The 24726-nt window shown below is 43.2% G+C and overlaps 1 protein-coding gene across 4 annotated transcripts in view; it reads right to left on the minus strand.

Annotated features, from left to right (window-relative positions):
• Positions 1-24726, minus strand: part of KAT2B (lysine acetyltransferase 2B) — a 103579-nt gene that overhangs the window by 16245 nt on the left and 62608 nt on the right. For all 4 annotated transcript variants that reach the window (XM_049710114.1, XM_033431985.2, XM_049710117.1 and 1 more), the window contains 6 exons: positions 23196-23387; positions 17274-17380; positions 12286-12411; positions 9682-9818; positions 7031-7239; positions 5520-5646 (listed from right to left, as the gene is read on the minus strand). In XM_049710114.1, the coding sequence (XP_049566071.1) occupies positions 5520-5646; positions 7031-7239; positions 9682-9818; positions 12286-12411; positions 17274-17380; positions 23196-23387 (898 nt within the window). The remainder of the gene's footprint in view (positions 1-5519; positions 5647-7030; positions 7240-9681; positions 9819-12285; positions 12412-17273; positions 17381-23195; positions 23388-24726) is intronic.

The following is a 24726-nucleotide window of genomic DNA, read 5'->3' on the forward strand; positions in this document are numbered from 1 at the left end:
ACATACAAATATCTTCACATCAATATTTTAGAATTTGGTGACACACTTTTCTAAAGAACTCAAACACGCTCATAGGTATGTTATCATGGAACTACAGGCCCACAGGGGAGAAGGATCTTTGGAAGTCATCTGGTCTAATTCTATCCCATGTGACACTAGAAGTCTCCTGCCATCTACCTTGGAAACGTGAGCTGCTAGAACACCTCCAGTTTAGGGTGCTCGCTCAGTCCTTAGACCAATTAATTTTCAGCCACTGTTATGGTTGGGAAGTTCTTCCTATGTTCACCTGAGAATCTGACCCCTTGTTCCTCCTTCTACCTATTGACCTTAGTTCTACTCCTAGAATAACAAAGACTGGTCCCTGCTTTTAACAACTCTCCAGACCCCTGAAAATTATCCTCCCTCACCCATGCCCATTCCTACCTCCCAGGTACGAAGCCAAGCTTCAGTTGTTCTTCATATGGCATGATCGGAAGACCCTTTCTCAATCTAGTCACACTTTCCAGGGCCGCATGGCAGGAGGTGAGCGGCGGGCGAGAAAGCGAAGCTTCATCTGCCGCACCCCATCACTCCCCATCACTCGCATTACCGCCTGAACATTCCCCCCACCCCTCCCACGGTCCGTGGAAAACTTGTCTTCCACGAAACTGGCCCCTGGTGCCAAAAAGGTTGGGGACCGCAGTTGTATAACAATACCCTTCTAAAGCATGGATCCCAAGACCAAGCATAATAATATTCAGGGGACAGTCTGCCCAGTACATAGGAGAAGTGTATTACCATCTCCCTATTCTGGAAATTATTCTTCCATTGATATTACCCATGGACATGTTAGCTTTTCCCAAACATATCACAACACTGACACATTGTGAGTTTGAATAAAACTCGGATAAAAAGACGAATGAAATCTCTCTCTTCTTGAGAAGATAGTAAAATGGGGAAGAGAGACATATAGAACTCATAATTACATATACAACTGGCTGTTTAATATGGTAGCCACTAGCCATGTGTAGCTTTTGAGCGATGAAAATGTGACAAGTCCAAATGAGACATACAAGCGTAAAATACACACCAGGGGAAAAAAACTCTCATTAATGACTTTTAAACTTATTACATGTTGAAATGGCAGTATTTTGGACACACTAGGTTAAATAGAAAATATCAAAATTAATTTCACCTGTTTTGTTTTACTTTTTTTTTAATACGACTGTTGGAGATTTTTAAATTACACATGTGGCTTGCATTTGAGGCTCACAAATGTATTTTTATTGCACAGCACTGGTACAGAGTGATGTATTTGTACCTATAATAGAGAAAAAGGCTATAAGATATTTAAGAGGGAGAAGGAAAAGAAGATGTGTAAGCTAAGCCTTAAAGAAGTTTTGTCAAGTGGTAAGAAGACGGACTGGAAATCTAAATGTAAGGAAAAATAAACCTACACAAAAGTATTATAAAAAGATACAGGAAAGTGGGTTTATAACCTAGGGATATAGAAAGGCTTCCTAAAGAAAATATAAAATGCGAAAGCACAAAAGACTGATTATTAAGTAGACTACTTCAAAGTTTAAAACTTCTTTTACAGATTTCATAAGCAATTTAAGATACCATAAACAAAATGACAAAATGGGATGGTATAGATATACAAGATATTATAAAAAATTAACATCAAGAATGCATAAATAATACCTTCGATAGGATCAATACAAAAAAAGATAAATCATCAAAGGAACAAGCAATAAATATAACCAAGAAATTTTTAAAAAAAGATGTTTGATCCCAATAGTAATCAGAGCACTCCATCACGAGATGCAATATTTCACTCAGCAATGTGCAAATTTCTTTAAGGTTGACAATACCCAGGGAAATGGCACTCTCCAGCACCACTGGTGAAAGTGTAAATTGGTAAACCCACTGAGAAGGGTGATCTGGAAGTAAGTTTTTAAATTGAGACTCTGGCCATAGCCATTCCTACAGCGATGCCACTTTTCAGTGTCCAGAAATCACTTCCAAACAGAGCACTGTTAGTGATGGAAAATAACTGGAAATAAATATGAATGTCTTCTATAGGGAACAGTTACATAAATTATGGTCTGTCTACATTAGGCAAATGTATATAAAAAGAATAAAGTAGTTCCATATTAGCATTGTCCAGTAGGGATTTCTGCAATGATGGAGATATTCTTCACCTATGCTATCCAATATGGTAGCCATTAGTCACATGCAGCTACCGAGGACATGAGTGACTAAGGAACTGAATTTTAAATTTTATTTAATTTTAATTGATCTAAATATACATTTAAATAACCACGTTTATGTACTAAAGTTGAAAGATCCCTAAGATATAATGGAAAGGTTTTTTTTCAATTATGTACACTATGAATTCTAGTTATGTAAACAACACCACACCACACAGACAGGTACATGTCCATGTACATAATATAGAGAAGCAACTAGAAGGATGCACACCAGGCTGACAATGACTGGACAGCAGGGGGAAGGGGGCATGGGATTTTTGCTTTCTCTGAAAATGCATCTGTGCATGACCTAGGTAATTAAATATAATTTTTAAAGAAAAGTGGGGGGAAAAAAACTGGAGAAAAGGGAAGGGTTGGCTACTGCATGTGCACAAGAATAGTAATATCTAGGAATCAGTAAGAAATGTGTCCTCTGATGAAACTCACTTTAACCTAGAAGTGAGTTTAACCTAGATGTGGTTGATGGAAGAGAGTTAGGCTTTCACTGTATACACCATCTTGTAAGCAGCTAATAGAACTATACATTTTCTCCCCTTCACCCACAATCCAAGGATTTTACTCAAGCAGAAAAATAATGGTTCTTTTGTAAATAGCTTCTCAAAACCTGCATAAGGTATTCTTCATCAACAGCCACTAATCTGTCATCTCTCCAAAGAAATTTTCCAGATTCCAACTGCTTGTGAGTAGGGACTGTGCCTTTTAACTTGAATCCTCTCTGTGTTATTTCCTTGGTTAAAGAGGCACTAACAGTGTTAAGCTATTATATGCAAATGTTTAGATTTTTCACCCCAGAACTATTTCCCTCCTTTGTATGCCTTTATTTTCAACTATCACCAAAAGGATTCCTTTCCAAATCCACCTGGTAACTTCAGTGTTTATTTAAATACTTACTATGGTAAATTAAGTATTAGCCATGTAACTTTAAAGTTGCATATAATGTCAAACCCAAATAGTTCTTAGATAAGCTATTCCAAAACCAGGTGAGGAGCTTTACGTAAATTCTCAAATGTTATCTTGCATGTGTTTTGAGCAAGATAAATTCACATACAAATCTTATTTAAAGCATTCACAGGAATTTGTATATAAGCTTAGTCTCCAAAATGAGTACGTGCGAATTTTAACGTATCATTTAGCCAAGATTTTTAATATCTCAAATCAAAATTGTAAACCTCCACTTACGAACTTTCTGTTTTCACAAATAAGTGCTACCAGAATTGACTTCCATCACATGCATCCATTCTATCCAGTTTTGAAAGATTAATCTTCAGTTTCTAAAACCAGTTAAGTCACTTACAAAAGGTGGCTTTTCTTGTAGTTTTCCCTACTCAGTTTGTAATGTTTGGCCACCTTCCTTCAAGTCTTTAGAAAATTACATGGTTTGGGGGAAAAAATATACACTGCCCTTCTGGGAAGTAACAAGACAAAGCATCCAATTCATATTAAACGGCTTTAGTTTCCCTCTGGTATCCTAAAACTGTCCAAGGCAACCTTAACCAACCTTTCCAAACGAGTTGCTTGGTGTAGCTTTCTTTGCAAACAAAAATTAGGCAATCTTCTGAAATTATAAACCAAGGACATATTTTCCAGCTCCTCTCCCTATGAAAAGCCAAACCAAATTTTTCTTTTAAGTAAGTTCCTAAATTCTGGACACTTACTGTTTCTCACTTTGGCTAGGGGGAAATAAACCTGTGATAAGCACAGCAACAGTACCATCTAAAGATATAGAGTCAAAGTTCCTTGAAAAAGAGCCAGAGATCGGTTTCAGGTAGATGTGGGCCCTCAGCTTCTCCGGTCAGAATGATGAATTTGATACTGATGGATTTTGTCTGTCCTTGGATGCTGAGTGCTGTGAGTCAAAGACAAAAAGCCCCATTTGTGCTTTGTGAGAGGAAACCACAGCAGCTGTTAATTGGCACCGTGACCATTACACAGAGGAGAGCTATTAATGAAGCCAAAAGCACCCATGGCCCTGGTTTCAGCCGGCAGGCAGCTCATGATTCCTTCCCGAGATCCATTTTTGGTTTCTGTAACTGGCATTGCTTCACTGTAGCTGAAGAAGGCAACAATGCCCTTAGGCCCACACTGTCCAAGCCCAGTGAGCACCTGAAACGTGGCTAGTCCAAACTGACACAGGTGTGAGTGCGGAATACACTCTTGATTTCTGAGACTCAGTACCAATCAAAGAACGTAAAATGTCTCAATAATTCTTGGATGCTAAGTACCTGTCACAATGACAACACTTTGGATATACTGAGTAAAATAAAGTACAATTTTTTAGAATTATTTTTGCCTATTTTCTTTTTTCCTTTTAATGTAGCTACTAGAAAATTCAAAATCACATACATGGCTCACATTTGCCCATTGCATTATATATCACTGGACAACGTTGCCTTAGACCTGCCAATAATTTTTCTCAGCGGCCATCAAATCCTGAGCTACTTATCTTTCCACCAATTGCCGTATTTTTTAGTGATTTTAGGGCTCCCAACGTACCAAATGAATTATAGCCTGAAGACACATTTCTGGTTCCACTTTCACAAAAGCAGCAGAGGACGACACAACACAATCTAAATCTTTCTGACAATTGAGAATCTGATTTATTCCAGGCAGACTGCAATGCCAAGCACACTATCAATAAGACAGTCTGGCTCCTGGGGAGGAAGGGACCCATGCCAAGTACAATCGGGAAGGCAAATCAGCCACACACACATACATACACACACACACACACACACACACACACACACACACTCCAGAAAGACCCACATTCCAAACCTGCATGAATATTTCTGAAACTCAGTAATAAATGTATTCAAATGTCATGACTTCCCCGACAGAATTTCTTTAGTCCTTGTCCCCCATTAGGCATAAGGTCATAAGAAATCTTTCTGAGGTGTGAGTCACCTAAATCATCTCCCTAATCCACATCGCACCACACCCCTCTGGTGGTGCGCTGTCCCCAGGTGTGTGTAGACATGTCTGCACGTGGAAATGATCAGTAACACTGAGACGTGTTTTCAAACATCTCTTCACTTGCTGTAAACTTTGCCTGAGTTGCACCAGGGGCTGTGTGGTGTCCCCAGACCCTGCGCCCAGGTCCAACAAAACCCGGTAGAGCCTGACTGTGGATACAAGGAAGCGTGTACGCTACACACACACACAGACACACACACACACACACACACACACACACACACACACACACACACACACACACACACACACACACACACACGCAGTGAGAGGATGCTCCTGGGTCACGCTTACCTTGACTTGCTCATTGGAGGTTACAGCGCAGAAAACAATCTCTGTGAATCCTTGGGATGGGAACATTCGGAAACAGATACCACCGATAACACGGCCGTCTTTAATTAAAGCAAGGGTTTTGTGTTTCCTGAAAGAATAAGATTACGTCAAAGTTGTACTTCTCTTGGTTATACAAACATACTGGTTGGGGCGCTCCTCATGAACCAGCCAGGGGAAGCAGGGGGTTGTTTCTTCTTGATTTTTCCATGGAAACCTCCTCCATCTCGCCAGACCATTCTTTACTGTGGACTTTTAGAGCAAGCTTGCCTGCCGGAGATGGCACCAGAGCTTCCGTGGGGACAAAGGCCAGCCACCTAAGGAGGCTCTGAGGTTACAAATAAAGAACACAGCGGGGCTTCCCTGGTGGCGCAGTGGTTGGGAGTCCGCCTGCCGATGCAGGGGACACGGGTTCGTGCCCCGGTCCGGGAGGATCCCACATGCCGCGGAGCGGCTGGGCCCGTGAGCCATGGCCGCTGGGCCTGCGCGTCCGGAGCCAGAGGCCGCGGCAGTGAGACGCCCGCGTACCGCCAAAAAAAAAAAAAAAAAAAAAGAACAGAGCGTGTGGGGAGGTGCTGACTGGTGCTGCAACAGGGCCACCCCTGATGCCCACGGGCCCACAGTGGGAGTCCAGAGGGAGAACACAAAGGCAGGGACAAACATGGTATGTGTTTCTGAAGAGTTTAGTCTCACTCAAAAACAGCACGGAAACAACGTGGAAAAGAAAACCAAATCCACAGGTACAATTTGCTAAAACCTGCATTCCAGAATCCTATCAGGCCTTCTGTCTAAAACGTCACTCTGAATAGTCCCATGCACGGATCACAATGCACATAGGCTACTGGGTTCCATGTGTTAAAATACATTCAAGTAGGGAAGTTTACTTTTTTGTTTTTTGCTTTTTTTTTTTTTAATATAATGGATTGTCAAAGTTAACCTGTCTAATACCCCAGTAATCTTCTCAGGGCTTACAGACCCTGGCAACAATGGTATCTAGTTAAGATACCAAAATCAAGAATATTCTGACTGTGAAAAAAATGGGACGCCTTCTTAGCGTTTATACATTCCTTCATTGCTATAATGAATGACGCACAGGATGGTCACCAGCAACTTAAAATATAAAGTCTCATTAACAAAAAATTGACAAACTGTTGAAAAATTAATCTTAATGCCTTTAGCCATGGCAATTATCGTGATGCCACTCTGCATCCACAGTGTGACGAGAGGCAGCAGGACTCAGTGGGTGACTACGGCTATCTGAGTAGCTCCTCTTTCATTTAAAAGGGAAAAAAGGGGACAGGTGATCCCTGGTGATCCAGTGGTTCAGACTCGGCGCTTCCACTGCAAGGGGCACAGGTTCAGTCCCTGGTCGGGGAACGAAGATCGCATGTGCCATGTGGCGTGGCCAAAAAGTTTAAAAAAAAGAAAGAAAGAAGAGGGAAAAAAGGGAGAAGAAAGAGCAGAGCACAACTTACGGGTCAAAGACAAGCCGTGTGATGTACTCCTTTGGCATCCGGGGCAGCTGATGGGAAAACACATTCTGCAGCCCCACCAGCCAAATCAGTATCTTCTTGTTGGGCTTCTGGTTCAGGGAATTGCCCACTACGTGAAATTCAATCACGCCCCTGCGCTCCTCCAGCCTTGCCGCTTCGTCTCTGGCTGAGTGTGCTGACAGAAAATTGGTCTGGGACGCAGGAGACAGGAAAACATTACACAGAGAGCTCTTCTCTTAAGACAGGAGGGATAGGACATAGCAATGCCTCTCTTCTGTGTTCTCATAAGACGCACATTTGTGGATTTTCAGGGTCCCAACCAACACACACAAGTTATGAAAACAAAATAGGTAGGCAGAGCATCTGGAGGGACCAGAGTATTCTACGTGTACACGGAGGTTTGGTGTAGATCAGGAGCCCCCAAACCTTCTGTAAAGGGCCAGGGAGCTCATATTTTAGATCTGCAAGTCATAAGGCCTCTGTGGCAACTGGCCAACACTGTTGCAGGGCGAAAGCTGCCGCAGACAACACATAAACGACTGGGTGAAGCAGAATTCCAATAAAACTTTACTTAAAAGCGGGGAAGGCAGACTGGATCTGGCCTGAGGGCTACAGTTTGCCGGCCCCTGGTTTTTAGGAACTCCATCTGGCTGAGCGTTATAGCACCCTCGGGATGACAGATCCCAGTACAGGCCCAATAGCGGCAGTCTTATTTATACTGTCAGCACCTCTTCTTGGAAGATGGTTTTCTTTGCACAGGAGTCTCCGTTGACCACGCTCAACCACAGCTCACAGCACAACCTTGTGCCAGCACTCAGTGGGGTGCAGGTCAGTGTTCAAACAACAGCTCCCCAAGGGAGAAAAGCCCATTGGCGGCACATGCTCATTTCACTGGTCTATGGCGTTGCCCAGGGGCCCAGATGCCACTGTGGTCAGTTTCAAGCTACCAACGTATTTAACAACCAGCACACAAAATTCCTGAAAATGTAACAGTTGCCTTGCGCACACCAGTACAAGTCAACTCCAGGACACTACTAAAGCCACCCAACACATCCTGAAATGTGTGACTACAACCACATTTTATAGTTGGAAAAACTGAGCTAAACTAATCCGTGAAGTTACTAAATCCCCAGGAGACAAGTACACAAAAGGTACTACAGTCATAAGTCCCCAGGTCTGGATATCTAGAAGGAAATGGAGAGAACAATTTTATAAGAAGATCTCTCTCTTAACAACATTCTGGTTCTCTGAATTATCTCACTACCATGAAATAAACCTCTAAGGAAACATGACACATTAAAAATGGATATTTTGATCTAGCAGAGCCATAGTTAAAAAATTTTTAAAGAGGTTTTGCAAAATAATCTCCGAGCCATTTCTTCATTTTCTGGAAGCTGTCAGAAACGTCTTAAACTGCTTTGCCCCTGGAGAGGACACAATGAGACTGACAGCAGTACTTTTACCAGAATTGCTTTACTTGAATCTAATCATGGGTAAACAGACAAATCCAGGTAGAGGGACATTATGCAAAACCAGTGACCAGGACTCTGCAACAACAGTGCTGCCACAAAACACCAAAAGAGGGCTGGGGAACTGTTCTAGAATAAAGGAGACTAAAGAGGTGAAGAGGGGAAGTCCCTGGTGGTCGGGTGGTTAAGACTCCATGCTTCCACTGCCGGGGGCACAGGTTCAATCCCTGGTCAGGGAACTAAGATCCTGGAAGCCACACAGCGTGACCAAAAAAAAAAAAAAAGAGGTGAAGAGATAAGAACTAAATGTAGTGCGTGATCCCTGACTGATCTTCCAACAGCAGCAGCAAATGTTATAATGGACAGAATTTGGATATACGGGAAATTTGGATATGGGCTGTATATTAGGCCAACGGTCTAATATAACTTTGTCTAAGCAAACTTTTCTATAAAGGGCCAGGGGACAACTATCTTAGGCTTTGCAGTCAGTCTTCCCCTATCTTAATAATTCAGATCTGCTTTTGTAGTGCAAGGCAGACACAGACAATACACTTCAATTAAACTTTATTTACAAAACCAGCAAGTGGGTTGGATTTCGCCCGCAGGTTGTAGACTGCCAACCCATACATTAGATAATACTGTAACCTGGCTAAATTTGCTGGAGGTGATAACTGCATTGTGGTAATGTGAATGAACGGTCTCAGTCTTAGGAGATACATGCAAATAGAGTTAGGGGTGAAGTGTTATGACATCTGTATTGAATTCTGAAATGGTTCCTAATGCTTCACAGGAGAGAGAGCGCGACAGAGGGAAAGTAAATGAGGCATGTAAACAATTGGTGAATCTAAATAAAGAGTCTCTGGATCTTTATCATGGAGTTTTTTGCAACATTTATGAGGGTTTAAATTTTTCAAGATAAAAAGTTGAAGGAGAAATGCCTTCAGCTGCGTGAGATTGTGTTTCCCCGTGATCTGACAGTCATCAAGGGGAATCAGCTCTCCATCAGCTTTTCTTGCCTTTCCAACCCTGACCACCAGGCAAAATGCAAACCAGGGTAGCGTGACATGCTCTCTCTTGGCAATACCATCCCCATTCCCAACAGCTGGAGTGGCCCGGAGAGTAGAAGGGGTCCACCAGCTGGCTGCCTAGGTTCACCCTGCTGACCTCTGGCCCGAGCATTGCTGCAGGGTCCGTGATGGTGGACATGACCTCGTGGATTAATTCCAGTGGAATATCGCCCATCACTCGGGGTTTCTTGGCCTCCTCCAAAACATGAGAGTCATTCATTTTCCTCTTTTCTCCTTCAAGATCAAAATAAAAGGGTAAACGATGGGTTATTTTGACCACAAAGCACATGCCAACCAATCCAGCTAATTTTCTAATAACACTGACAGGTGTGGACGTCAACCCTCCATGTACCAGGGGAGGGGCACAGTGGAAGGCAGGAGAGAGAAGGGAGGAGGTCTCACAGTAACTGCCAACCGTAGATCTATTCTAAATAGTTTCTATTTTCCATGGTCATTTTTTAACTTGATATATGAGTTATTAAAGCATGTGTCTCTTCATTTGCATATTAAGGGGTGAGTTTAGTTATCACTTTGTGGTCAGAGAACATGGTCCATATGATACCAAAGGTCAAAATTTTTCAAAACTTGCTTTATGGACTAAGACTTGACCAATTATTTGTAAATGAAGTGTCTTCTTGGAAAGAATGTGCCTTTTTCCGATTTTGAGTGCTCTCTACACATAGGTTAGATTAATCTTGTTGATCGTGTTTGCAGGGCTTCTGTCCCTACTGACAGTTTTGTCTGCTTGATCTATGAATGAATCAGAGATGTTTCTTCCAGACTTCAACTGTTGGTTGGTTTGAAGTGATTATTTCTCTTTGCAGTTCTGTTAATTCTCCCTCTTCATATATGTTTGCATGTATGTATGTATAGATATACGTGGTCATATGCATGTCATGTATATATGTCTATATATTTGAAATACACTCATGAATTGTTTTGGTTTTTGTTGTTTTTGTTGTTTTATTTTTGCGGTACGCGGGCCTCTCACTGTTGTGGCCTCTCCCGTTGCGGAGCACAGGCTCCAGACGCGCAGGCTCAACGGCCATGGCTCACGGGCCCAGCCGCTCCGTGGCATGTGGGATCTTCCCGGACCGGGGCACGAACCCCTGTCCCCTGCATCGGCAGGCGGACTCTCAACCACTGTGCCACCAGGGAAGCCCATGAACTGTTTTATTTTCCCGGTGAATTTAATTTTTTTAATCACAAAATGACCCTCACTATCTCTCACAATGCTTTTTTGCCTTAAGATGATGCCTCACAAAGTGAGTAGGGCCGCTGGCCTTTGAAGTAGGTATACTCTCAATATGTTACATGCTGGGAAAGGCCAGGCGAAGGCAAGGAGAACTCTCTCCCATCTTCCTCCTTAGATTACATGGTGGCTTTCTGTCCCTTCTATTATCATGTTTGGTTTTTCTTTCTTTCTTTTTTTTCCTTCTGTCATGATGCATTTATTTTTACAATTAAAATTTTTTTAATTTTTAGATGTTCAAATCTAATTTATTCCTCAGGTATGAATCCCACTAAGCATGTTCCATATAGCATTCCCATCAACTTTAGCTAAAAAGAAGCACAGCAATGTCAAGTATCTCGTCTATACAAGATGCTTCTCCAAATATTATATGTTACTTACTAAACAGTTTTGGTTGAGTTCTTGTTTTCATAACTTTTTACTTGTTGTGATTGGAGGTGAGTGAGAATATTTTCAGTCATTTGACCAAGAAGCCTTCAAATTCCAAGATTCCCCAAGATTAACACTGTGACCTATTTATTTTGGAGTTGAGTCTTATACCCAATATGCCCCAAACTTGATAGATTGCTAATAGTGATGTGATAAGAAAGCATCTTAGGCTGCATCCAAGTTCACTGGCAAAGAGTTTCCAGATTAATTAGTGATGTCTCCCTTGGACGTGGGAGAGACAATGGTGGCACCAATGCTAAAGGCTTAGTACTTCATTCAAAATCCTCTTCTCTCCCCCTTTTATGTCATTTCTTTAACGTCAAACTTTGGTCATGCCCAAGATTTGTCTGAGGTCAAGCCTGTGGACAGAAATGCAACCTTCAAAACATCCTGTAACTGTGAAATGCCTTTGGGATTAAGAGATGTTTTTGCCCACACGGCAGATTACATTCAAGGCCAAATTCTTTCCCCTCCTGTATCCATGCTCTGCCATGTGATTTTGCAGTTCTTCCTATAAAGGGAGTAGGGTACACTTCCCCACCCCTTTACTCTTGAGTTTGACCATGTGATTAGCTTTGGAGGACAAAATGAGGCAGGTGTGATGGGGTACCAGTTCCGAGCTTAGGCTTCAAGAAAGTGTATTTCTTCTTGCTTTCTGCTGCTTCTGCCACCATAATAGGGACATATTCTGCCCCAAGGGAAGGTGAAGAAACCCAATGGTCCTAGAAGGAGGATGAGAACTATGCAAGCCCAGCCTGAAGGAGACTAGCTGGGATTAGCCACCTCCCAGGCAACACACAAGATGAGTGAGCTATGATAATAAACGATTACAGTTTTAAGACTCTGAACTTTGAGTGGGTTTGTTACACAGCCATAACTAACCAATACAGCTCAAACTGGGTTCCAACCACTGAGATCCTGGACATGTACAATCTGTTCGAAGTCTACCTTTGGCACTCCTCAGATAATAAAGCTTCTAGGGCAAATCGCAGTCCTCTATGATGCCCTCAAAGAGCTTACCTGGGTTTGCCTCAAGCCCCGAAGCACCTTTACAGGAAGGACTGTTGCTGCCTCCATTCTGTTGCTCAAGGGAAGCTGAGTTTGAATTGAAGGTAACTGTCCCGGCCACAGGAGGTGGACTGATAACTGCCCCCAGGAAAAGGAAAAGAAGGTATTAAATGACTTCTTTCTTAGGCAATAAGGAACCAAGTGCACATGACACCATCCCATTCCTGCCCATCACCCCAAAGAAGTCATCTTTAAAATAAAAACTATGGGGCCAATGTGAGCATGATAAGAAAGACAGGGTTGGATTATAACCCTTTGGACAGAATAAAGATATCCGAGTCCAAATTGATAAAATCATAAATAAATAAGTGGGGAGAAGGTGAAACTCTTCGTACAGGAGAATGCCAACAAATAAGAAGGGAATGATGGAAGTTGGCAGGGGCTGGGGGAAGCAGCCAGTATATAATAATTGATTCAGGGAAGAATCATCTGTACAGTCTAAACCCTGTGAATATAATTTTTTTAATATTTATTTTTATTTATTTTTGGCTGCGCTGGGTCTTCGTTGCTGCACTCGGGCTTTCTCTAGTTGTGGCAAGTGGGAGCTACTCTTTGTTGCAGTGCATGGGCTTCTCATTGCGGTGGCTTCTCTTGTTGTGCAGCACGGGCTCTAGGTGCGCGGGCTTCAGTAGTTGTGGCACGTGGGCTCACTAGTTGTGGCTTGCGGGCTCCAGAGCGCAGGCTCAGTAGTTGTGGCGCACGGGCTTAGTTGCTCCACGGCATGTGGGATCTTCCCCGACCAGGGCTCAAACCCGCGTCCCCTGCATTGGCAGGCGGATTCTTAACCACTGCACCACCAGGGAAGTCCCAATGAATAGAATTTTGATAAAGACAGGATAGTCTCAAAGTATCTCCCCACAAAAGTACTTTTGTTCTTTTTATTACAAAAGGAGAAATGGTAACACTGCAGTGGAGAAACCTCCTAAAGCCCGCCCTAAGCCAGTGATCAAACTGCACACCAGCAATAACGGGAGAGGTCAATGTTACGTGCCTCCCGATGTGACACAGAAATTGCCATAAACCACATCACTGAGATGAGGGGCAAAATGGAAACTAGCACATAGATTAGATAATAATATTGCATCAAGGTTAAAATCCCTTACTTTGATAACTATACTGCGGTTAAATAAGAAAACGTCCTTGCTCTTAAGAGATACCCACTGAAGCCAGTAAAGGGGCATGACGTTTGTAACTTTCAAATAGTTTAGAAGACAAAAAACATACATACACGCACACATATTTATGGAGCGAGACAGAGAAACAGGAGAAATGATGAAGCAAGTATGGCAAATGTTAACAATTAAACAAAGAACATATAGCACACAGGACTGCTTTGTCCTAGTTTCGTAACTTTTCTGCAAGTTCGAGAGTATTTCCAAACAAAACCTTTTTGTTTTGCCTTTTTTCAAAAAGGCCATCATAGGAAGTAGGACGTTGTGTGCTAGTGTGATTGCTGATCCGTAGCTGATGAGGTGAGACTGATGAGGGACACGGACATTCTCAGTGCAGACAGATGCCCAGAGAGCACATTCATCTTGGTGTCAAGGCAGCCACAGTGTGGTCTACGGGGGACTTTCCCCGTAGCCAAGAGAGCGATGGAGTAAGTAAACCAAGCCACGGAGAGACATGGACCCATAGCGATCCTAACTGAGCAGCAATTGGTATGTAAAGAATCAGAATATACTGATTCACAATGTTGTGTTAGTTCCAGGCGTACAGCAAAGTGAATCAGTTATACATCTACATATATCCACTCTCTTTTAGATCCTTTTCCCATATAGGTCATTACAATAAAAAAAATTTTTAAATAAAAATAAATAAAACATAGGTGAGGAAACCATCACCCCCAGAAGAAAAAGAAAAAAACGGGGGATCAGAATATACTAAAGCACCAGGCTGTCCTCCCAGCACACAAGCCTTCTGAATTTCTAAGTACACGGGAGCGATTCTACACAAAGGGGAAGCTCTGGTGATTCAGAAGACATCTGAGTACCTTGCAAAAGTTCAGAGCCATCATTATGAATGTCATTTATCACAGTTGCATAGATGTGCAGACATGCCAATTAAGTAGGTGATTACACTTTTCTCTTCCCCCAGAGAACACACTGCAATTACAGCAGAACAGGAGAAGACAGCCTGCTTCCGACGGCGGCAGGTAATACTGACAAACCAGCTGAACTGGGTGACAACCTGAGACACAGAGATGAATCTGAAATCCCCAGAGGGTCAGAGACGTCCCGCCTTCTCCATCTTGTGTGATGACAGACAACACCATGGAAGTGGGACAGACTGGGAGGCATCTTGAGCAGGTGAGGGTCAAGGGAAGTCTTCACCCAGAGAGGAATCCTCTCCAGAAGTCCCTCCAGAAAAGAACTAAGATGACCCTGACAAATAGCTCTGGTGTCCCCGGCCCATGTTCTTCACTCATTCCTTCCACATGCGCTCGCCTGCACATTTGCAAAGCACACTGGGGCCGTGCAGAGCAGCGGTTAGAGCTCTGGCTCTTAACACAGGGCAAGAGACAGGAATTAGACCCAGTGTGAAGCCCAGTCCCATCACTCACGAGCTCTGCCTTTGGGCAACTGGTTGCTCCTCTCTGAGCTCTCATTTCTCATCCACATAAAGGGGAAAATCACACCAACTTCTCATGGTCTGTGCTAAGGCTCAAAGACAGGAAGCAAACCTCAGGGCAAGCACTTACTGGAAGTATCAGCTATTCTCGTGGCAAAACTGGGTCTCTGACCATGCAGCAGTCACACTCATAGGAGACAGAGATGTACAGAGAAAAGGGGGCGAGGGTAGCATGAGGTGAGTGCTGTGTGACTCAGACTGCTGCACATCAGGTCACCTGAGGAGTTTTTAAAGTCTCGATGTCCAGCCCACGTCCTTGGCCACGTCCAGGCCATGCCCTTGGCCAGTTACATCACACCCTCTTGGGACGGGCCTCAGAGATCAGTAGTATTTTTTTTTTCCTTAAAATAAATCATTTTGTTTTATTTATAGCTATTCTCAGTATCTAAACCAGTGCCATAAATACTGTAGAAAATCAGGAGATAATTGTGGGAAAGAAGGAAATTATTTTCAAACATACAGAAGCATCTACTGGCAAAAACGGATAGAAGCAATTCTTAACTATTTATTGAAACAAGAACCTCTATATGGCATATTTTACTGAGTCACTAAGAGTCAGGCTATAAATTTAGGTGGTTTCTAAACTTTTTTTTTAATTCTTCTAGATTTTTAATATATTTTCTTCCCTTCCTTGACAGCATCCCAAATTAATAAACTTCTATAATTAATCATACCACAAATAAATAACACTATTCGAAACCAGTAGTATTTTACATCACATGGGTGATGCCACGGTGCTGCCAAGTTAAACAACCGGCGATAGGATGTTATCAAGCTTCCACGAACATTCGGAAGAAAGGAGATCCAGCCCTTACTGGAAGGCATGGGGAGAATCAGGAGTTTGTGGGAGAGATGCCATTTGAAAGTTAGGTAAGATAAAGACAGAGACAAAGTGAACAACATGGGGACAGAGAGAGAAATACAGAACACATGCCCAGGTGCTACACAGAGCACGTGCAGGAAATGCTGACACTCAGGTCTGGAGTTCTGTCCATGCACAGAAAAGCCCCAGAGCGCTACAGGTTTTGAACCAGAGAAACATGAAATTATATTCTATGACCTAAGGTGAAAAAACAGCACAAAAGATGTTTCTGGTAACAAGAAGCCAAGCAAAGATGGTCTGATCCAAACCAAAATACCTCATTCCCTAAGTACTCTGCTTGGAAGGATTTAATTATATGCATCCAAACTTGGGGTCTAGATGAAAAAAAAGTTTTAATCACCTTCTCAAATGCAGTATGCTGAGTGGAAGAAGCCAGTCAGAACGCTAGGATTCCACTCATACGGCATTCTAGAAAAGGCAAAACTACAGGGACAAAAAACAAATCAGTGGCTGCCGAAGCTGGGGGTTAGAGCACTGAATGGACTACAGAAGGGGTACAGGGAATTTTCTGGGGTGACGCAGTTGTCCTATATATTTTTTTTTCTATATTCTGATGGTAGTGGTAGTTACACAACTAACTACGTGTGTTTGCCAACATTCACAGAACCACATACTAAAAAGGTTGCCTTTCACTGTATGTATTCAATTTAAAAAATTGGGGGGTGGGGGAAAGGCGAGAATAAAATTACCCTTTGCTGGAGGCAATACTTAAGAGCCCCCGTGTGAAGCATTGAACTAGATCTACTAAAAACTCGACATCAAAATTCTGCATTCTATCTTTCCCCAAGGCCACATACAAATTACTGCTTTGGCATCTCTTGCCAAACTTCTCCAAATTCTCCGAGCATCCAAGGCAGGAATTCAGACCCTCTTTCTAGGGTCAGTGTGACTCCAGGAGTTACACATCTTCCTTCCTCACAAAATGCTCGCTGAGGCCACTGGCTGACCCAAGGCAATGCCAGCTGACGCCCTGACCCCACTTCACGTCCTGAGACTCACTATCCTACCATTATCCACGAGAGCAACTTGATGCCCAAACCAGACCCCACAGATTCAGAAACCAGACGGAGACACGATTCCTGGGCATATGTGGCCATTGACCGAGACTGTAAGTGTCTTCAAAAAGATCCAGCATTGACTGCAGACCTGAGCCGCCTGGGTTTAAACCTCCCGTACAGCTGTGGGGCGTGGGCTAAGCAAACTCCCACAGCAGGCACAGCAGCTGTTGTTATTTTAACTGTTTGGTTTGCACCGGCTCTCCTCACCAACAGAGATGTAGATGCAAGATTTGCCAGAGCTTTTACTTTGTTTTTGCTGGTGCTAGTCTTCAATTCTTGATTAAAAACACAAATAAATGCAGAGTGAACTGTAACGAACACTTCCTGGTTGTTTTTTGATTTATGCAAAAAAAAATTTTTTTTTTTACCTGTTTGGATTCCTAGCTGGCTGGTTCTGGAAGAAGCTGAGAGAAAATCCTGATCCCAGATGGGAGAGTTTTGACTATAAACTTCTTCTTCTAACATGGACAGAAACCTAGGCACAAGAGTAAAGGCAAGCATGAGGTCAAAACTAATGCATTACTAGAGGGACAAAAGCCCTGACCACCCACGGCCATCACGTGAACACCAGCATCCCATCTTCAGTTTAGAAATATGCTAGTCAAGGGGCTTCCCTGGTGGCGCAGTGGTTGAGAGTCCGCCTGCCAATGCAGGGGACACGGGTTCGTGCCCCGGTCCGGGAGGATCCCACATGCTGCAGAGCAGCTGGGCCCGTGAGCCATGGCCACTGAGCCTGCGCGTCCGGAGCCTGTGCTCCGCAACGGGAGAGGCCACAACAGTGAAAGGCCTGTGTACCGCAAAAAAAAAAAAAAAGAAAAAGAAATATGCTAGTCAATTATGACTCAAGTGATGATTTAGTTGGGCAGCCCTGGTATATTCTAATAGCAGAATGCATTTCTACAGATGTATTCTCTTTGGGCTCTGCATAGATAGATACGAGCTAGACTACACGGAGCATTACATCAGTGGAAATGGATTCCACCCAGTCTCCCTCAGGGAATCTCGGAACCAGATTCCAGCCCTCCACAGAGCAGTCACTGTCACCGTCATTTCCATCACAAAAGCCGCTATAGTATTTATGGAATCCTTGCCATGTGCCTGCACTGTCCTAAGAACTTTTTTTTTTTTTTTAATTAATCTTTATCGGAGTATAGTTGCTTTACAATGTTATGTTAGTTTCTACTGTACAGCAAAATGAATCAGCTATACATATACATATATCCCCTCTTTTTTGGATTTCCTTCCCATTTAGGTCACCACAGTGCATTAAGTAGAGTTCCCTGTGCTACACAGTATGTTCTCATTAGTTACCTATTTTATACATAATATCAATAGTGTATATGTGTCAATCCCAATCTCCCAATTCCTCCCACCAGCCCCCTTTTTCCCCCTTGGTATCCATACATTTGTTCTCTACTTCTGTGTCTCTATTTCTGCTTTGCAAATAAGATCATCTATACCATTTTTCTAGATTCCACATATATGCGTTAATATACAGTATTTTGTTTTTCTCTTTCTGACTTACTTCACTCAGTATGACACTCTGTAGGTCCATCCATGACTCTACAAATGACCCAATTTCATTCCTTTTTATGGCTGAGTAATATTCCATTGGATATATGTACCACATCTCCTTTATCCATTCCTCTGTTGATGGACAGTTAGGTTGCTTCCATGTCCTGGCTATTGTAAACAGTACTGCTATGAACATTGGGGTGCATGTGTCTTTTTGAATTATGGTTTTCTCTGGGTAAGAACTTCTTATTGAATCTTCACATCAACCCAATGAGTTACGTATTTTATTTTTATTTATCACACACATACATAGCTCTTACTATAGGATAGACACTACTCTAAGTAGTTGGTGTATATTAACTCATTTGATCTTCCTAACAACCTATGAGATAGGATCCATTATTGTACCCATTTTACAGATGGAAAAACTTAGGGCACAGAGAGGCTCAATAACTGGTACAAAGTCCCACAACCAGTAAATTGCAGGGCCAAGATCAGAACGTGTGATTAATTACTACGTTATATTTCCTGTCGTGTTATAAACAAACAGATCTCAAGTTTTGGGGGCCCACAGAAATCACCTGAATACCTTGGTAAGAGTATAGATACCCAAACCCCACCTAAGCTTACTGAATCGGAGTCTGGGAGAATGGTCTGGGCAACTGATTTTTGATAAGTACCTTGGACAGTTCTTATGTGCCCCAAAATAGAAGAACTATGATTAAAATACCAACACAAATCTATACTCCTAGTACTGGAATGTCTTCCTGAAAGTCTCTTTTTAAGGCACATTAATTCTCATGGAGGGGTACAGAATAATGGCTAAGAGCTTGGGTTCTAAAATCCAATTACCAAACTCACCACTTATTATTTGTGTGAGCTTGGAACAAGTTCTTAACTTTCCTCTTCCTTGGTTCCACTTTTATAAAATGGAAATATCAACAGTAACTCCTGCAGAAGATGGTAGTGAGGAGTACACTAATGTCATGCTTCAAATGGTGATGACCCCTTAGGAAGTGCTCATTCATTCACTCAACAAACACTGAATGCCCACCACATGCCAGGTGCTGTGCCAGGTGCTGGAGGGTAGAGGGAACACAACCTCGTCTTGCCCTCAAGAAGTTTACACTGCAATGATGTAACAAAGGTTAGCTAGTATATACGTCTACTATCCTGCCTCTGAAATTTTGAAATCCAAAAGCCCTTAAAAAAAGTATTTTCCCTAATCCATTTGGCAACAAAACATACGTAAGACTACTTACAGTCTTTATAAATGGATTTGCTTTGGGGGACCTGCCCCCACCCCTAAAGCTATGATAATGTATATAGCCCATGTGTTATGTTACCTTTATAAAGGTGTCAAGTTACCTTAAAACTTGAACTGAGAAACAGACCATGTATGGACAACTGATCAAGGACCTACATTAACATCATCATCATCATCATCATCACAATTACTGAAAGTGCCACTAGTCTTCTCATTAATCAAATCCGGCAAGACTTCAGAAGGTCTCGGGGTGGGAGAGGTTGCGTTTTTGGAAGTGAAGACAGGTGGGGAAAGGTCCTGAGGGTCTTCTGACTTGCTGTTCATACTCAGAAGATTTAAGAATAAGGTACCATTTGCGTGAACATCTACCTGCACTCAGTTGTGTAATTCATGGTTTACAGAAACGACATGAGTCGCCTTTTGCCAAGCAAGCCACCATTAACTTATTCTTTAAAACACTTTAGTATGTTTCTTATCTAACACAGAAAGACTGACAGCAACAGGAGATAAAATCCTTACTAAGGTCACATTCTGACCTTGCTGACAAGACGGAAGGTTCTCGATGCATTTCCCCCTTTTGCTAAGCAGACCCTGCCTTCACCTCACACAGCCCTCAAGATTTCCCCAACTGCCCTTTATCACAGAAGTAAATTTCCTTTCCTTTTCCAGGCTCCTTCTTTATCAGTAATTATATAATGGGAACACTTCACAAAGCCCTAAAGAGACTCACCAAAGAAGAATGCCATTAATAATTTAGGAAAATAATCATGTGTGTGTTATATTTTATATATATATATATATACATACATATATATATACACATACATACATTTAGTTATTTCAATAAAATAAAGAACAGGCTCATCTAATGCTATGAGAAAACGCTTGTTTTATATACAGAGGATACAAAATTATATATAGAATAAAAGAACGCAGTACATGGAGAAAAAACTGAAATATCTAAAAGCACAAAAAGTATATCACAGTGGTAGGGTTATAGTGGTCTTTTGCTTCTTTGTTCCCTGTGCATCAAATTTTCATCAACATGTCCATTCATCACTTTTAGAATGAAATGCAGATACTAAAGTTTTTAAAAACAACCGTGTAAATAGGTGGATGGGGGTGGCGTCGGGGAAAGGCACACGTTAAAGCCAAGCAGAAGAAGCGGCAACATATGAAGAGCAGGAAGATAAGGATGTAAGCTCTGAAGATGCATCTGAGAAGCACGGCGACCTCACCAGGTGTGAGAAGCAGTCTGCAGCCCTTCCCTTGAGCTGGTGCCCAAGATGCAAATGGCACCTCCGGCTTCAGTATGAGATTCTGCCGCCAAATCTGCAGGTATAAATCCCTAACAGCCTCAAATGTTGTCAGATTCAATGAAAAGGGATTTAAAAGGAGAAGTGGGTGGTAGTTTTACCTTACCATTAGTAACAGAGATAAAAAAGAAAGCAACACTGGTTTTTCAGCTGAACAGCATAAGCATGCCAGAACTATGGGCTGAATGAACATAACACTATAATTAGCAAATACCTGCAAGAAGCAAACTGAGTTTGCTATGGGGGAAAAAAAATTGCTACTATGCAAGGTAATTAAAATTTCTCTTTAAGCACCACAAAAGGTGTGAGGGGGGAGGGGAGAGGGGTCCTCTTTGTCCCTTGGCTTAGAGACAGAACGACTACTATAATCTGAACACATGAAATGCTACTTATGTGGCAAATGTAATAGAGAAATAAGAAAACTGCTTTAATCTCTATGGAAAGAAGCTTAGAACAGTTAAAAGGCAGCCACTGAAATACATGAGCTTGCCCAGAGTTCATTACCCATTGAGGGGCAACATTCAAACTGCAGTTTAAGTGCTTCTGAACCTTCCTCCCTGGAGGATACCAAAGGGTCCATGTCCTGCCTCAGTCTCGTGTGCTGGTTGCCTTCAGGAAATACTGAAAATCAGGTGGCTAGGACTTATGTTCAAATATTGGACGTTCAGCTAAAGCTCATTAGAATTATCCTCTACCTAATGTTTGAGATTCGTGTTAAACTGCAAAAAAAAAAAAAAAAAAAAAAAAATTGTTCAGTCCATTTTCATCAGAAAACCATTTTTGTTATTGTTTGTTTTGGGTCTCACTTATTTTTTTTTTTTTTTGCCGTACACGGGCCTCTCACTGTTGTGGCCTCTCCCGTTGCGGAGCACAGGCTCCGGACGCGCAGGCTCAGCGGCCATGGCTCACGGGCCCCGCCGCGCCGTGGCATGTGGGACTTCCCGGACTGGGGCACGAACCCGTGGCCCCTGCATCGGCAGGCGGACTCTCAACCACTGCGCCACCAGGGAAGCCCTGGGCCTCACTTATTTTTAAAAATTAAAACTATCATCTTTCCTGAGATACAAATTGGGTAAACCAGAAATAGTAATAATAATAAAAATCCAGTTTCTCAGATAAAACAGGATTTCATCAATCTTTGCTCAAAGACTATAATGGCTCCTCTCTGAAACTCTGCTATCTCGCAGTTCTCCATGGCAGAACTCTATCAGACCTAGAATGCCTTTTCAAATGATACCTTCCACCCCTGCAGACCGGTGCTTCCAGGCAGAATGAACTGCCTCCTTCCTGTCTTGCTGTCACTGCTCCATGACAAGCCATCACCTGCACCCCCAGCCTCTCACCAGCACCCAGCCTCTTAGCTTAAATTTTGGGTTCTTCGCACTGAAAATTCATTTCCAAGGCCAATGGTGTGGCACTGCAACTTCCTATCCCTTTGACACGTTGCGTGTATTTGAAAAACGTTTAAATGATTATTCACATGTTGGAGTTCTGGCAGGTGTGAGAAGCAAAGGTGCACAAGAGCATGCACATTCCACAAGAAACTGAGTACACAGGAACAGGGATCATTCTGAAGGAGGCCTCTCTATTCCCGGCCGGGCCCGCTCTGGGGGTCTAGTTCACTCTAGCTGAGACGGGACTGATCCGCCAATCTTAGCAAGGGCTGGATGGGACTTCCCTGGAGGTCCAGTGGTTAAGACTCCGTGCTTCCAATGCAAGGGGCGCGGGTTCAATCCCTGGTCGGGGAACTAAGATCCCACATGCCGCATGGTGGGCCAAAAAATTAAAAAAAGGAAATGGCTGGAGACATGGGACGGAAGAACCAGCCACCTGACTTCTCCTGCACCACTTCTGGGAAGATGGAAATGGCTTCTGCACCACCTTTCCCACCCCCCACTAGCATCCTGGCAGCTGAATATACAAAACAAAGCATCCCCCCCCCCAACCACCCCCACCCCACCCCCCAGCCCCATGAGACTCAGGTGGAATGAGGCGAGGCTAAGGGACCAGTCGTACAGAGTCAAGCTCATCTCAGATGGGCTGGAAAGTACCCATGGAGGCTCCCAGAGGGAGCTGAGAAAGATGGGGTCCCTCTTTCCTACCCCTCCTGATTGTGTCACTGAGGCAGGCTTTGCTGTGTATCCATCAGTTTTAAGCCCTTGCATCAAAGACCCACAAGACCACTCCCTTACTTTGGGAAATGGGTGAGGATTAGAGTCCGTTTCTCCAGTGGCAGTTTGTCTTTTTCCTGCCTCGCCTGTTCCAGGAGCTGTCGTCTCATCACGGTGAAGACAGAGCGGAGCAAGGTTCTCCCGAACACCTGGGCAGTCTCGTACCGAGGCAGACTGTCACAGAACTGGGGCACGTTGCAGTAACACAGCCACCTGCAACCAGAGGAGAGCACGCCATCAGTATCCCTTAAGCCCCAGACCATGTGGAACACCCAAGGACGGCTACTCTGTATCATCAACCTCAGCAGGAGAGGCCAGGTCTGCAGTGACGAGCAGAAGTATCACCACCAGCTAGTAGGTTAGCTCACCCGGCCATAGCCACTTGGGTCCAGTTCTACTAGAATCATTCCATTCTGCAGCATCCTTTAAATAGGAGGAGGAATGAAAGGGGAAACCGAGGCAGTCCCTTTTGCAGAAGAATCAGAACTCCCCCATCTAATCCTCTAAGTAAAATGGAAGGCTTCTTTAAAATGCCTATGCAGCATTCACATACCTCCACAGCTTTGGTGGGAAGATAAAGATCTTCAAGACTGTTCAAAACTCAGTCAAAACGCAGGAAGTAATGAGCTTCCACCATCTGTTGCTTAGGTACGTTTTCAATGACTCAGACTCAAAGTCAAAAATGCATTTCAGCGTTGCACAGGGCTGGAGGAGTTCCCAGAGGGAAACCAGGGCTTTCCTGAAACCTGATCACAGTTCTGGGGCGCACGGGCTATGCAGAGCATATGATTTAGAAAGCTCGTTCAGCCAAGAGAAGCTAAAACATGAACGTCCACCCACAAGGGACCCACCTTCTCCAGGGTCACCCGGAGATGCAAGCCCTGAAATTCCCAGCAACATGGGCACACAGTGGGGCGCAGAGGGCAGCAGAGACCAGGGTCAAGGGTCGAGGCTTCACTGCCCAGGTCCTGCTCCTTGGTAGCAGACCCAAACATCCTCTTCCAGGTCAGGACTGCTTTCCCCAAATAAAACCCACTCCTCCCTGTGTGCCTTCCTGATCTTAGTTTAAGACGGGGGGCCGTGCTCCAATGCGCCCAGACTGCTGAAGGACACCCCAATGAACTGTCAGCCCCTCAGTAAAGAGTGGAACAATATTCACTTACTCATGCTCCTTGACTTATTTTTTATCTTATTCTGTATTACTTCTTAGTTCTCCTGTGTATGGGGTGGGACTGTTTCATATTTGGGGAAGAAACCTTTCATTAGTGTTAGTTCATCTACCTGGATTCAAAATTAACCTTAAAACCCTGCTACTATTTCTGTTCTCCTCTCAACCTTTCTGTCCTAGTAATTCACACCCAAATGTCATTTTATGACACAATACCCAGATAGGCATCTTAAGGGCTGCACTGTATCTTGTCAAGTTGGAAACAGCGACCTTGGGAGCAGAAGGAGCTAGGAGGTTAACTGATTTTGTAATCCATAAGGCACTTCACATAGAAATTCATCACCTTCGAAGCCAATCTTTGCTGGAAGTTAGCCTGTGGCCACT

This window comes from Orcinus orca, chromosome 5 (assembly GCF_937001465.1).
Source record: "Orcinus orca chromosome 5, mOrcOrc1.1, whole genome shotgun sequence".
Taxonomy (NCBI): Eukaryota; Metazoa; Chordata; class Mammalia; order Artiodactyla; family Delphinidae; genus Orcinus; species Orcinus orca.